Source organism: Tupaia chinensis, unplaced genomic scaffold (genome assembly GCF_000334495.1).
Source record: "Tupaia chinensis unplaced genomic scaffold, TupChi_1.0 Scaffold000101_1, whole genome shotgun sequence".
NCBI classification, from domain to species: Eukaryota; Metazoa; Chordata; class Mammalia; order Scandentia; family Tupaiidae; genus Tupaia; species Tupaia belangeri.
Window position 1 is genome coordinate 8,018,708 of NW_006159565.1, and position 14,279 is coordinate 8,032,986.

At 42.3% G+C, this 14,279-nt stretch overlaps 1 protein-coding gene across 2 annotated transcripts in view; it reads left to right on the forward strand.

Annotated features, from left to right (window-relative positions):
- SEL1L2 (SEL1L2 adaptor subunit of SYVN1 ubiquitin ligase) overlaps window positions 1–14,279 on the forward strand; it is a 101,072-nt gene that overhangs the window by 64,836 nt on the left and 21,957 nt on the right. For both annotated transcript variants that reach the window (XM_027770018.1, XM_027770017.1), the window contains 2 exons: window positions 5,647–5,715; window positions 6,645–6,722. In XM_027770018.1, the coding sequence (XP_027625819.1) occupies window positions 5,647–5,715; window positions 6,645–6,722 (147 nt within the window). The remainder of the gene's footprint in view (window positions 1–5,646; window positions 5,716–6,644; window positions 6,723–14,279) is intronic.

Below are 14,279 nucleotides of genomic sequence, written 5' to 3' on the forward strand. Positions count from 1 at the left end.
CCCCCCCACCTAACCCCGAAGCTTTCCGCACTGTTCTGGGACCACAGCTCAGCCTAGTGGCAGAAGGCAGCACAGGGCCCAGAGGGCCTTCTTCTAAGCACCCCTAATGCAGATAAACCAGATTTCTTTTCTTTTTTTAAGAGAGATTTTTGCTATAGGGCAAATGCACTTGACAGAGAGAAAGAGACAGAAGGCAAGAAATCACTCCCTGGGGAGATGGTCATGCCACAGTCCCTTCTCCTTTGGTCTCTCAGGATTTGGGGCAGGCACACACATGTGCCTTGCGAGAGTTTGAGCCAGTGGGTCCGGGACTCAAACTGCGGTTGACTCTGTAGGAGTGTACTTGTTTACTTGTTTACATCTGTGTACTGTGTTGTCTTCTTGGCTTACTGCCATGTATCTTATACTCACCATAGTGTCTGGTGTACATGTAAGTATTTATTGAATGGGGGATAGCAGATGGTATAGCAGTTATATTGCTGGACTCCCACATGGCCGACTGCAGTTGGAGTCCTGAATCCAGTATGCTGAAACTCACACCAGGCACATGTGCGTGTGGGCCCAAGATCCTGGGAGGAGAATGGAGGAGAAGGGATTGCAGTGTGGCAATCCCTTGGGGGCTGATTTCTCACTTTCCCTCTTGCTATCTCATCTGTCTCTCTTTATCTCCCTCTCTCTCTCAGGTGAGCGCATTTGCTCTAAGGCAAAAAATAACTTAAAAAGAGGTACTTATTAATAAATGAATGTGTGCATGAATGAATGAATGAATGCTAGTATAGTAAACATTCTATGTTGGATCACTGCTTGATCCAGTATGCTGTTTAAGTACACCAAAGAAAATTATTAGTATTAGGCTCTTTAGAAATATGATGTACCAGCTCCTGACCAACAAATTAAATATCAGAATACCTGGAAATAACTTTTTTCTCTTCTTCAGTGGTTGAATTAATCTCTCTCATGAGTTATCATAGGCAACATTTCACCCTCTCTCAACCAAATTCATAATTATTGAAAAATACTGTATATGCAACTCTTGATTACATTATCTTGCATTTTCTACACATAAATTTTAATGCCATATACATTTCTAAATATATACAGACTTAGAATAAATTGGATTAGAAAAGTAGGGTGTTTGGGTGCATATCATTAAAGTGGATAAAGTACAATTAAATTAAACCTGGCAAAGGAATAATATCAAATATATAAGGGCAATTGCTTTGGCTTTAACGTGAGAAGAACTAATATTATCCTTTTTCAGAATTGTTTATGGGGCCTAGGATAAAAGAAGTGTTCATAAATATTTTAAGAACAATACATTTTCTTGGCATTTTTACTCTAGGGGAAATATTACAACTAGGAATTTTCTTAGAGCCAATGAAAAATCATGTTCATTTTTAAAAAGTGAATGACATGGGTTCAAATAATAAAAGTGCTTATAATATGGCCCATCTTATTTTTAGAAGTCTTAGCTTTTAGACATATTATATTTCATTCTAAAATAGCATCAATTGTAAGATACTACATTATTTTATGCCCTACTGAACAAGAAAAAACTGCCAATATAAATTATAATATGTCATTGACAGTAAGAAGTGTCCTGGTTAAAACTGAGTGGGTGGAGATGTACATCTTAGAGTCAGGGAGTCCTAATGATAGGTGCTCAGTAAATTTACAAAGCGTTGACGTATGGAAGGATGGATACTTGATCTTAACTCTTTGAGGATAAGACCTCAGACTGTCTCATATATCCATTAAAGAAGTTTGTGTGGTACTTTCACATGGTGTTTAATAAATGTTTATACAATTGAAACAATAGCATTAAGGGCAGGTAAATTTATAAAGAAAGAAAAGAGATTTGAAATGTCAAGTCATGGCAGCAAAGCAGTATGTGAGAAAGAACTTCAATTTCTTTTTTCTTTTTTTAAGAGAGATTTTTGCTACCAGGCACATGTGCTCACTAGAGAGAGAGAGAAAATGAGACCTCTCCCACAGGAAGAATGGCCACACCATAATCCCTTCTTCTCTATTTTCCTCTCAGGATTTTGGGCATGCATCCACATGTGCCCTACATGAGTTTCAAGCTGCTAGATCTGGGACTCAGACTGTAGTCGGCCACAGGGGAGTCCAGCACCTTAACCATATTCCACCTGATGGCCCCAAGAACTTCAATTTCTTTCGGTCTTTATGGAATTATTATATTGAAGGTTGAGGAAAACGCCAGAAGTTTTATGTTTCTGGGTCATGGATTTTTTTTTTTTTAATTCAAATTCAGTTTCCTAGAACAAAAGGTTTTTTTCAGAACTCTCTATTTGAGAGCCAAACTACTAAACTGGACTTTGAAGACAGTTTTATAGATACTTAACACTAAGCTTGAAAGCCTACTAAGATTAAAGTCCAGCCCCTTTATTTAGAGATTTATAAACATTGATTCATTCACTTGTTCATTCCTAAAATATTCTCCAAGCGTATAACATACAGCAGATGGTCTGCTGAGTACAGAGGATTCAACATGGAGGAGAAAAAATAAGCAATTAGGTCAATGGATGGATGCCACAACAGGACAGAATGCCCTGAGAGCATAGAGGAAGAGAATCTGAATGAGATAATGTAATTTGCCTAAGTTACGTAGTTACCTAGAGACATATTTGGGTCTTGGTTCAGTAGAAATGTTCATGAGAAATACTTTTTTTTTAATATTAATGTTCACTAATTTCGTAAATAAGGTATTGCCATAACTTTATCTGATCCAACTGACACTTTCATTATTCTAGACATTTTAGCTTCAAGAGTCTCTAATCTCCAATGGCTTCTATTTTCTACTATATAAAATAAAATCCTGAAGTCTGGTATTCAAGACTACTTATAATATTGCCCCATCTTTTTTTTTTTTTTTCTTTTGAGAGGTTTTTGCTATAGGGCACATGCGCTTGCAAGAAAGACAGAGAGAGACAGAGAGACAGTAAGTGAGAAATCACCCCCAGTGGGGATGGCCATGCCACAATCCCTTCCCCTCCATTCTCCTCTCAGGATTTCGGGCACACACATTCATACGCCCAGTCTGAGTTTAAGCTACCAGGCCGAGAGTCCAACGACATAGCCATCACGCCAACTGCTGGTCCTTCCCCATCTTATTTTTGCAAATCTTAGTTTTTGGATATTCTATTTCAGCCATTCTGAAGGATTATTATTTCCTGAACACACTTTGGACAGTTCCATTTCTAGTCCATGGTCTCTGCATTTGTAGCTCATCTCCATGTTTAATGAGATCTCTGTCATTTTAGCCCTGCTTTTCATATCATGGAGGCAGAGTTCCAAGTACTTGGAAATTGGGTTCAGGCTATTTTAAAGGATTCCAGTACTAGCTGCATCACCCTGGATGCCACTAAATAAGATGCTATTAAACCTTCCTTATGGTGCTATTGTAAAGGTTAAATAAGAAAAAGGTTGTAAAACACATTAGAGAATTTGGTGCAATTTTTAAAATTGTATACCTTCATAATTCTCCTGTTTTTTTTTTTGTTTTTTTTTTTTTTTTACCCTACTACCTACTACCTTATTGCTATTTGCATATATGCCTTTCTTCTCAGCAACATTGTTAAGGAGCATATGTAGGGATCATATTTTTGTTCATCTATGCATCACCTATACTATTTACCATAGTATCATACATGCAGAGTCTTCAAAAAGTTAATGAAAAATGGGTATTATTAAAAAATCTATGCATAGGGGCCAGTAGTTGATGTAGCAGTTATGTCCCTAGAATCCCACATGGCACACCACTGTTCAAGTCTTGGACCCAATGGCTTGAAAATCATGCCAGGTGTGTACGTGCATGCCCAAGATGCTGGGAGGAGAAGAGATTGGTGCATGGCCATTTTCCCGGGGGGATGATTTCACACTTTCACTCTCCCACCATCTCTGTTTCTCCAGCAAGTGCATATGCCCAAAGGCAAAAAAACCTTTAAAAGAAAAAACGAATAATCTATACATGAATTTCAAATTGTTTTGAACCAAAATAAACCCATACTTTAATTCCATTTTTCATGAACTTTTGAAAGTTCTCTCATATGCAGCAGATTTCAATCAAGTTCTTCAAAGGATAAGTGAAGATAGGAAGGATGAATGCATGAATGGTTGTGTGATGTGGTGAGGTTGAGCAATGATGGCATGTGTACTTACATCCACAAGGAAGGCCAACTTGAATAGAAAGGGTGTGGTTCTCAAAAAAATCTGGTTATCTATCTAGAGTAAATTTTTACATATATTTAAAAAAAGATTTAACATTTATTCCTTAGACATTCTCTTCTCTTTTGGAAGGAGCAAATCTTTGCATATCAACTTAGAAAAAACTTTTTAAAGAGCAGAAGATTGGTGTCCTAATAAAACACTTTGGAGAGTTTACTCATGTCTCATTCCTGTGGCTGATTTCCTCTATACTTTTATAACATTTCTGGGACCCTCTAGATCATCAGGATTCAGGGTGAGGCTTAGGGAATACGGCCATAAGGGGATGGGATCAGCCACATGTGTTCTAGATTGAGAACTTCATTTAATGTTATCAGAGGCTTTGCTGATCTCCTTCAACTCGATTTAGAAGAAACTGTCTTGGGAACCAGCAGTTAGCGTAAGGGCTATGTCGCTGGACTCCCACGTAATCGACTGCGGTTCGTGTCCCGGACCCGGTGGCTTAAAACTCACGCCGGGCGCGTGTGCGTGTGTGCCCAAGATCCCGAGAGGAGAATGGAGGAGAAGGGATTGCGGCGTGACCATCCCCCCTGGGGGGTGATTTCTCGCTTTCTGTCTCTATGTCTCTCTCTGTCTGTCTGGCGAGCGCACGCGCCCTACAGTGAAAATCTCTGAGGCTTTGCTGATCTCCTTCAACTCGATTTAGAAGAAACTGTCTTGGGAACCAGCAGTTAGCGTAAGGGCTATGTCGCTGGACTCCCACGTAATCGACTGCGGTTCGTGTCCCGGACCCGGTGGCTTAAAACTCACGCCGGGCGCGTGTGCGTGTGTGCCCAAGATCCCGAGAGGAGAATGGAGGAGAAGGGATTGCGGCGTGACCATCCCCCCTGGGGGGTGATTTCTCGCTTTCTGTCTCTATGTCTCTCTCTGTCTGTCTGGCGAGCGCACGCGCCCTACAGTGAAAATCTCTCCAAAAAAAAAAAAATAAGAAGAAACTGTCTTGCAGTTGCCTCTGTAGACAGACCTGGTCTCAGCAGGCAGCCAGGTGTATCTGGTCCCACTCTGCCTTATAAACATTAAGAGGCGCCAGTCCAATTCTGCCAACTGCCTTATAAGTACATAGTGTCAACACAGAAGCCTACTTTTACAAAACAAGGGACGATTGAGCTCTATGGCTGGGATTCATTCCTCTCTACAAAGTCACATGCCTATCATGGCTTTCCAAGTGTGAGAAGCAAGTCTTCACATTCTAAAATTATACCTTCTCCCACTCTTCAGGTTTATGGTTGAAATAGCACTTGGAAGAGTGCCTTGCACAAAGTTGGCATTTCATAGATTTTTTTAAAAAAACTGCATATTGAATAAAATGAAGTTTGGTTCCAAAAGCTGTTTTGTAGGATTGTGTGTGTATGTGTGTGTATGTGTGACTGGCAATAACACTACTCTTTTTTTCTCCAGAAAGCATTATACTACTTCTTAAAGGCAGCAAAGGCCGGAAGTGCAAATGCCATGGCATTTATAGGAAAGGTACATGCTTCCTCACAATCAGTGCTTTTCCTTTCTTGGAAGCCTAAGGCATTAACTGAACTTGAAAGTCTAAGGCATTAATGGTATCAGCTAACTGAACTCTGTGTAGGGTGACAGGACTGCAGACCTCTTCTGTAGCAGCAGCTGAGGGGGGCATTTTGCTATAGCAGGTAATCTTGAGGTGACAGTTTAGGGGGAAAAAAAAAGCCATCTACCATAGCAGCTCTTATCTGGAGCACTGAAAGTAGTCTAAAAGTGCGCCTGACCAAGGCTCTTCTGCTGAGTGATTCTGTGAGAGACTCAGACACACACACACTGCCCATCAAGTAACAGAAAATAGGGGCTGTGTGTGCACTGGAGACTGGCACAGACCGCAGAGCAGTCAAGTGTCCCATTCATCCACCCTGGAAATGAGAACTAGCTCTAGGCTGAGCAAAGCCTGGCCTTATGACTTCAGGTGGGAGGGCCTCCACAGCAGTTGAGCAGCCACTATGGACAGTTCCTCTAGAAAGGCATGCATGCTTTTCTCCCTCCTCCAACAACCACTCACTCCTCTGAGTGCTGCCCTTGGGTCCCCGCAGTCAGTTTGCATTAGTAACCATGGGGATGAGTGCCCAGCTACCAGAAGGACTACACAGTTAATTGAATGTAAGAAACACACACAAAAAGAATACACATAGGGTCCATGTCTTTGGCCTTGAGTGAGGTCACTCTAGAATGCATGTAGCGGATGGTATCCTTACTTTTGTTTTTAGATTGTATTTTTTTTTATTGTAAAATTTAAGTAACACAACACTAGCCAATTAAAGTATACAATTCAGTGGCATTTACTGCTTTCACAGTGTTGTGGCACCATTACTTCCATTTAGTTTTAAAACTAAATAGCCCTCAAATTTTGTTTTCACATTTACTTTTTATCCCCCTCCTAGATGTATTTGGAGGGGAATGCTGCTGCACCTCAAAATAATGCTACTGCTTTCAAATACTTCTCCATGGCAGCCAACAAGGTATGTTCCCAACCTGTTGTTGTAAACACGTAAAACAACTGGCATTTAGTACATGCAGATTGGAGCCAAAGAGGCAACCTCAAAGTCCCAAATCCATGGCTGCCTTGATCTAATGGTCAGAGGAGCCAGATGCCACATGGTTATGGCAGTTTGAGTCCCAGCTCTGGTAATTTGAAGGACACACTGAGCATGTCTGTGTGCCCCCAAATCCAGATAGGATGCAAAAGTAGAGAAGAAGGGATTGAAGCATGACTATGCCTCACTGGGAGTGTGGAGGGTGCTTTCACCTTCCTCTTTCTCTGGCTCTGTCTGGCAAGCACACATGCCTTCTGGCCAGATAAATAAATGTCCTAAGCCCAGACAGTGAACCTAGAAGGAGTTGTATGTCCTGGAGAAGTACAATATCCTCGACAATAAATATGGGGTTGGAGTGGAGGGAAATACAGCTTGTCTTCTTGGTAAATGACAATGGCAGTGACTTGTGCTGCCCCAGCAGGGGCCAGCAGAAAGCAAGACAGAACTCAGCATTCCCCTCCCCTGTGCTGTAGAAGAGGCTATCTAGCTTAGAAATAGGAAATAAAAGGGATGAGAACAGAGGAAGAGAAAACTTAACCAATAACTGCAGTAACTTCAGGACAAAAGCATCCAAACAATGTCTGAACATGCCAGTTTTCTCCAGCTGGATCTTACCCAAAGGTCAGGGCTTCCCTTTGCCCAGGCAGGAGTGTAGTGGTGCAGTGGAGCAGTGGGGCAGCAAGGCTAGTGCACGGGTGGTGAAAGAATTTACCAGTCACAGAAACCTGAGCATGGCAGAAATTAGATATATTAGAGCTGGACAAGAATACCCAGGGTAAGACTTGAGCATGTTTGAAGTCTCCCTTTTTTTTTTATTTTTTAGGTTTTTGCCATAGGGGGCATGCATGAGCTCACCAGAGGGGAGAAAGACAGAAAGAAACAGAGAAGGAAAGTGAAAAATCATTCCCTTTTAAAAAGCCTTAACTAGGGACCAGCATATGGTGTAATGGTTACATTGTTGGACTCCCATGTTGTGACCACTATTTGAGTGCCAGACCCAGTGACTTAAAAACTCATGCCCAGTGCATACACCACAGTACCCAAGATCCCTAGAGGAGAATGGAGGAGAAAGGAATGTGGCATGGCCATCCCTCCCCAGCCCAGAGTGCGGGTAGGGGAGCGTGAGTTTTCACTTTCTGCCTCTCTGATGACTGCACACACTCTATAGCAAAATCTCTCTCTAAAAAATATAGATAAATAAAGTCTTAATGGTCAATTCTCAGGAATGTAGGGGTCTGTCGGTCTCAGCTGTAGGGATTATTGGAGGTGGCCCCAGAGGGGAGTCAGGAATGTCTGTTTCCCCTGTTGTAAACACTTATCTCAGAGGTTTTATCCTTGGTCTTTTCATTAACCTGAGGAAGTTTACTTATTTCCTAAGGCTTTTCTTGGGCCTTGCTATTGTTGTCAGATATAGGCAGTCTGAGACTTAAAACAAGAATACCCACCATTCCAATAAAGCCATGGTATAGGGGTTTCTTATGGGTAAACTCACATGCAGGAAAGGTTGGGTGACACAGGGATTCAGAAGCACTGGCATTGTCCCCCCTGTATTCCTTACTCTGCCCCACCCTGAGGCCAGCCTGGTCTTTTCAAAAGAAACTTGTAAGAGGCTGCACCTGAGCTGAGTGCCTATTCCAGAATCATGAATTTTGACAATGCCCAGCTGGGCTGATGAAAGATCGTTATCCCAAGCGATTTGTGCAAGAATGGGACAAGTGGAGCTTCACCAGCTCCAATTTCATGGTCACACCACAGTCTTCTCCTCCTTCTCTCTCCCTCCTTTTGTGATTTGGGGCATGCACACATGCATGCCTAGTGTGTTTTGGATCTGTTATGTCTAGGACTCAAACCATGAGACCCAAGATGTTATCAGTCTTTAAGAAATAGGGCTGGCTGGCCACACTCCTATATTAGGATTTAAGGAGTAGGGACCTGCAGTTAGTGTAATGGCTATGTCGCTGGACTCCCACGTAGTCGACTGCGGTTCGCGTCCTGGACCCGGTGGCTTAAAAACTAACGCCGGGCGCGTGTGCATGCATGCCCAAGATCCCAAGAGGAGAATGGAGGAGAAGGGATTGCGGTGTGACCATCCCCCCGGGGGGTGATTTCTTGCTTTCTGTCTCTATGTCTCTCTCTGTCTGTCTGGCGAGCGCACGCACCCTATAGTGAAAACCTCTCCCCCAAAAAAAGGATTTAAGGAGTTAATAATGTAGATATGCTTCATGCTGTGGAGTAGTGAAAGCTGTTTTGGGCACACAGTAGGTACTGTGTGCCAATTATCTTTTGCAATCTGGGGCCCCTTAGGTGGCAAGGACTTCAAAGCATACCTAAGGCAGAATGGACTGGCTCTGAGAAGGATCACAGAAAGGGTATATTGGGCCGTAGGGAAAAGACATGTTTTTCTTTCTTTTTTTCTTTTTTCTTTTTTTTTTCCAGAGGTTTTTGCGATAGGGTGTGTGTGCTCACCAGAAAGAGACAGAGAAAAAGAAAGCAAGAAATCACCCCCCACCCCAGGGGGACGGCCACACCGCAATCCCTTCTCTTCCATTCTCCTCTTGGGATCTTGGGCACGCACACACACGCGCCCAACGTGAATGTAAGCCACCAGGTTCGGGACCCAAACCGTGGTCGACTACATGGGAGTTCAGCGACAGAACCATTACGCCAACTGCTGGTCCCCATGATGTGTTTTTCTATGCAAAAATGCATCATGACTTTCCCAACAACCCAGTAATATGCCTCCTCATGTTGAAGTCTTGGCCTGTATCCCTATGCTCAGTGAAGCTGGTATCCTTCAGACAAAACTTTAGTAGACTACTTCTAATCCCTGTAATACATAAAGAATATCCTCATCCCAACACCCACGAGCCTAATGTTGGCAAATGGCCTTGATAAACCTTCTATCCCTGTGCGGTAGGAAGCATTTTGTTGTCTTATAATTTAATGCTGCAACACTGGCCCTGAAGATGTGCTCCAACCAGGGGATCTGTTCAACTGTTCTCAGTTTTGAAAAGCCCACATGCTGCTTTAGGAGCCTGTTTTTACATGACTAGCACCTCGTAGCTGCTGCTATTGTTGTGTAAATTACTGAGAAGGCTAGTACTGCTGCCTCTTCCTTATAATTTATATGAAATTGTTACTCAGCAAGACAGTTATCTGGAGTGCCATTAAATTAGGATGACAAAGAAGAGCAGACTGGAATAAAGGAAGAACTCTTATAATCTGGCAAATGATGCTGATTTGTCAGCCCAAAGGAATGGTGCCAGGAAGTCGGGTGTATAAATGAACTCAGCACCAAAGCTCTTCAGGGCTGTGTAACCAGCAGGGACCTGGGCTACTCACACTCTAAACCTGAGCTACTTCCTTTACAAAGACAATCTGAAATTGTACTTACGGAAATTATTCCCAATGGCATTAGGTCAACATGAGCCACACACTCGCTGATTATGACTTGAACTACTTGGATTTCTCACCTATATTTTTGCTACTGTCAACCTGAAAAGAAGGCTAATGAGTAAAATAAAAGTGGTCTATTTGAGCCAGGGTTTAGGATGAATCACCTGCTTTTCCAGATATGTACTCATCAAAATGGTGACTGAGAAAGCTAACTTATATAATAGAAAGGTAAGGAAAGGTTACAAGTTGTTTGTGAAGAATTTACATTGATTTATTTAAAATACGGCAAGTAACTGATTGGCTATACCTTACTCTCCACATCATGAGTTTGAGAACACTGGGATAAAAAAAAAAAAGGGTGAGGGTGACAGTGTAAAATCTAAAATTCTTGGAGCCAGCAGGGGACATGGAGGTTAAGGACTGGATCTCACATGGTTGACTGCAAGGCTCAAGTCCCAGACCTGGTGGTTTAAAAAAATCACACCAGGTGCACGTGAGTGTGTGACCAAACTCCTGACAGGAAAATGGAAGAGAGGGGACTGCAGCATGATTGTATCACCTAGGGTGGGATTTCTCACTTTCTCTTTCTCTTTGTCTCTCTCTGGAAATGCATGCCCTTTAACAAATCTATAACCCCAAGTAGCATCAGTTTGCTGTAAACTATAATAAAACATGCTTTTCGGGCAATTATCCTGAAGGGCATGGGAAATAACACAAACCTCAGGCTCATGTTTATTCACACCTTTAAAATTTAAGTAGCCTGGGACCAGCAGTTGGTGTAATGGCTATGTCACTAGACTCCCATGTGGTCGATGGTGGTTCGAGTCCCAGACCCAGTGGCTTAAACTCACACCTGATGTGTGTACATGCGTTCCCAAGATCTCAAGAGGAGAATGGAGGAGAAGGGATTGCAGCATGGCCATCCCCACTGGGGGGAGAGATTTCTCACTTTCTGTCTCTCTGTCTCTCTCTGTCTTTCTGGCAAGCACACGTGCCCTATAGCAAAAAAAAAAAAAAAAAAAATTAAATAGACCTTGTATTCCACAGATTGCTCTGGACTGCTTTATTTTTTCACAGTACCTTTTAAAAACAAACAAACAACAAAAAGTTTTGTTTTGTTTTGTTTGCTAGAGGCCACATGCACTCTTTCTCACAAAAAAAAAGAGAGGAGAAAAGAAAGCACCTCCAATGGGTCATGATTACACCACCATTCTTTCTCCTCCGTCTCTCTCCCTCCTCTCAGGATTTTGAGTGCACACAACTGCACGCCTAGTGTGTTTTTTTTTTTTCATCAGCTGTGCCCAGGATTTAAACCACATGGTTGACCATGTGGGATTTGGCTGCCTTAATCACCAAGCCACAGAGTCGGCTCTACCCTACTGCTTTTTAATTTTTTATTTTTAAGTTGTATCAGTACAAGGACACATAGCTACAGATTTTGCAACTTCTTTTGCCTCATCTGCTTCAGAAGAAGGACAATTGCCCTACATGACATTGAACCCATATTGGACCATATTCCTCTAGTTCTCTCACACCCTGAAACATCAGACCCATCCCCACCTCTATATTCTTGTTCTATTTCCTCACTTCCCAGTGTCCCCCATTCTAAGTCCTACTCACCCTCCAAAGTGGAACCCAACCCTCTGTCCCTTGGCTCACCTAATCTTTTCTCTTGTTTGAACTTGTTCTGCATTCACTATCTACTGCTGGGATTGTACTACTTTCTACCTTGTGGCTTATCTGCTACTGTCCAAAGGCCATATCTCCTTATCTAGCAGAGGTCAATTGTCTAGTCCATGGCAGCAGCTTGTTAAATATTTGTCAAGTAAATGACCATCTGCTCCCTAAGTTCATGTCATTTAACCTAAGTAGGACCATTAAACCCTTATGTAGAATTTGTATACTGGGGGATTGGCTACACCTGTTTTATTTGGCACAGAAACTTTCTGTTGTTGTTTTTAAGATTGGGAAAATTCACTTCAAAATCTGGACATTCAGCTTTTCTGGGAGATTGGCAGGAGCTGATCAGAAGAAGCTGCCATTCCCTGTGGCAACAACCAGCAGGAGCACAAGAACTGAGGAATTACTGCTGCCTGTGGATAGGGCGAGGACTCTGGTTAAACTCAATCTCCACCACTCTCTCCATCCCCTGGTTTAATGTACTTCTTAAATTCCTTTCACGACTCACAGAGGTATTGGGCTGGCCATTCCTGATCTGAAAGTTCTAAATAGGTACTCTGACCCTTAGTTTGTAAGTAATCCAATGAGCATTGGTTTCCCGGGGACCCTCTTCCCAGGGACTTCATTTAGAGAAGAAAAATAGTATGTCCCCAGTATTCTAACTTTCCTTGCTCCTCTTATCTTCTTTCTTCCCTCCTTAGTCTCATTTCCATTCCTTTCCTTTCTCAACATCTAAATAAAGACAATAAGAAGAAGACAGACTCACCAGACTAGCTACATGCATGACAGTAGGCTTTAGTACGCCCAGAAAAGAACAATCCAAGACTTTAAGAACCACAGGTAGACAAAAAGCGAAGGAAGAAAAGAGCTGAGTATGCCACCTTTCTGGGGTTTTGTTTTGTTTCATTTTAATTTGTTACAGAGCACATGCACTGAGAGACAGAAACAGAGGGAGAGAGAGAGGGAAAGTATGGAATCACCCCCACCCTCCCAGGGATGATAACCATGCTACAATCCATTCCTTTTGGGATCTGGGGCATACATGCATACATGACCGGTGTATTTCTCAAGCTCCTGGGTCCAGGACTTGAACCATACAGTCACCCATGTGGGATCCAGCTGCCTTAACCACCATGCCACCAGCTGGCCTGCCACCTGTCTTAAATACAGATGGACTGTCCTTAAGAGTTTTACAAATAGTGGCTCTTTGATAAGCACAGGCTCAAAGTTGGAGCTTTGAGGAACCAAGCAGTTGGCATAATGATTATGTTGCTGGACTCCCATGTAGTCGGCCGCAGTCTGAGTCCCAGACCTGGTGGCTTAAGCTCATGCTGGGCGTGTGTGCATGCATGCCCAAGATCCCAGGAGGAGAATGCAAGGAGAAGGGATTGCAGCTTGGCCATCCCCCCAGGGGGGTGATTTCTCACTTTCTGTCTTTCTGTCTCTTTCTGTCTTTCTGGTGAGTGTACATGCCCTATAGCAAAAACCTCTCTCCCCTCCCCCCACTGCCAAAAAAAAAAAAAAAAAAGCTGGAGCTTTGAAATCATTTTTGAAATATGCCTTTTCTATTTCTATGCTATTCTTATGTCACTGAGGGGAAGTCTGGCTGAATCCATAGTAACTAAATTTAGGTAGTAAGAAGCTTGGAGAGCTTTCTGCCAGAACTTAAGTTCCTGAGGAAATACTATAAACCTGTACAACTAACCTATATGTCTACTGAAAAACAAAAAAAAAACAAAAACAGAAAGCCAACCATGGTGCCTTCCTCAGTCACTGAAGGGTGAAATGTATGAAGGGAGATGGAAAGAAAAAGTATCTTTTGGTAAGAGAAGTCATTTTTTTTTTCTTTTTGGAGAGGTTTTTGATATAGGGCTTGTGCACTTGCCAGAAAGACAGAGAGAGACGTAGAGACAGAAAGCGAGAAATCACCCCCAAGGGGGGATGGCCATGCCACAATCCCTTCTCCTCCATTTTTTCAGGATCTTGGGCATGCACGCACACACTCCTGGCATGAGTAAGCCACTGGGTCTGGGACTCGAACCATGGTTGACTACATGGGAGTCCAGCGACACAGCCATTATGCTAACTGCTGGTCCCTTGGTAAGGGAAGTCATTTTAAGGTTCACTCTTCATTCAGGATTAATATACTAAATATCAATATATTTGAACATGTGCTACCATGTGAAATTCACTAAATATTCCCTTCCTTAGAGGATTTAAAATATTAATCAGAAAATAAGTGGTTATTAAATTAGCATCAAAATGAAAAGAAAACATTGGTGATGTTATAAGCGGTTAAATTTGAATAAAGTAACATAAATTCAATAGTGCTTTACTATCTGTAGGAGCAAAATTAAAATCCATAGAGAATCTCTAAAAATATTATTTGGTCATGTATGTCAACCT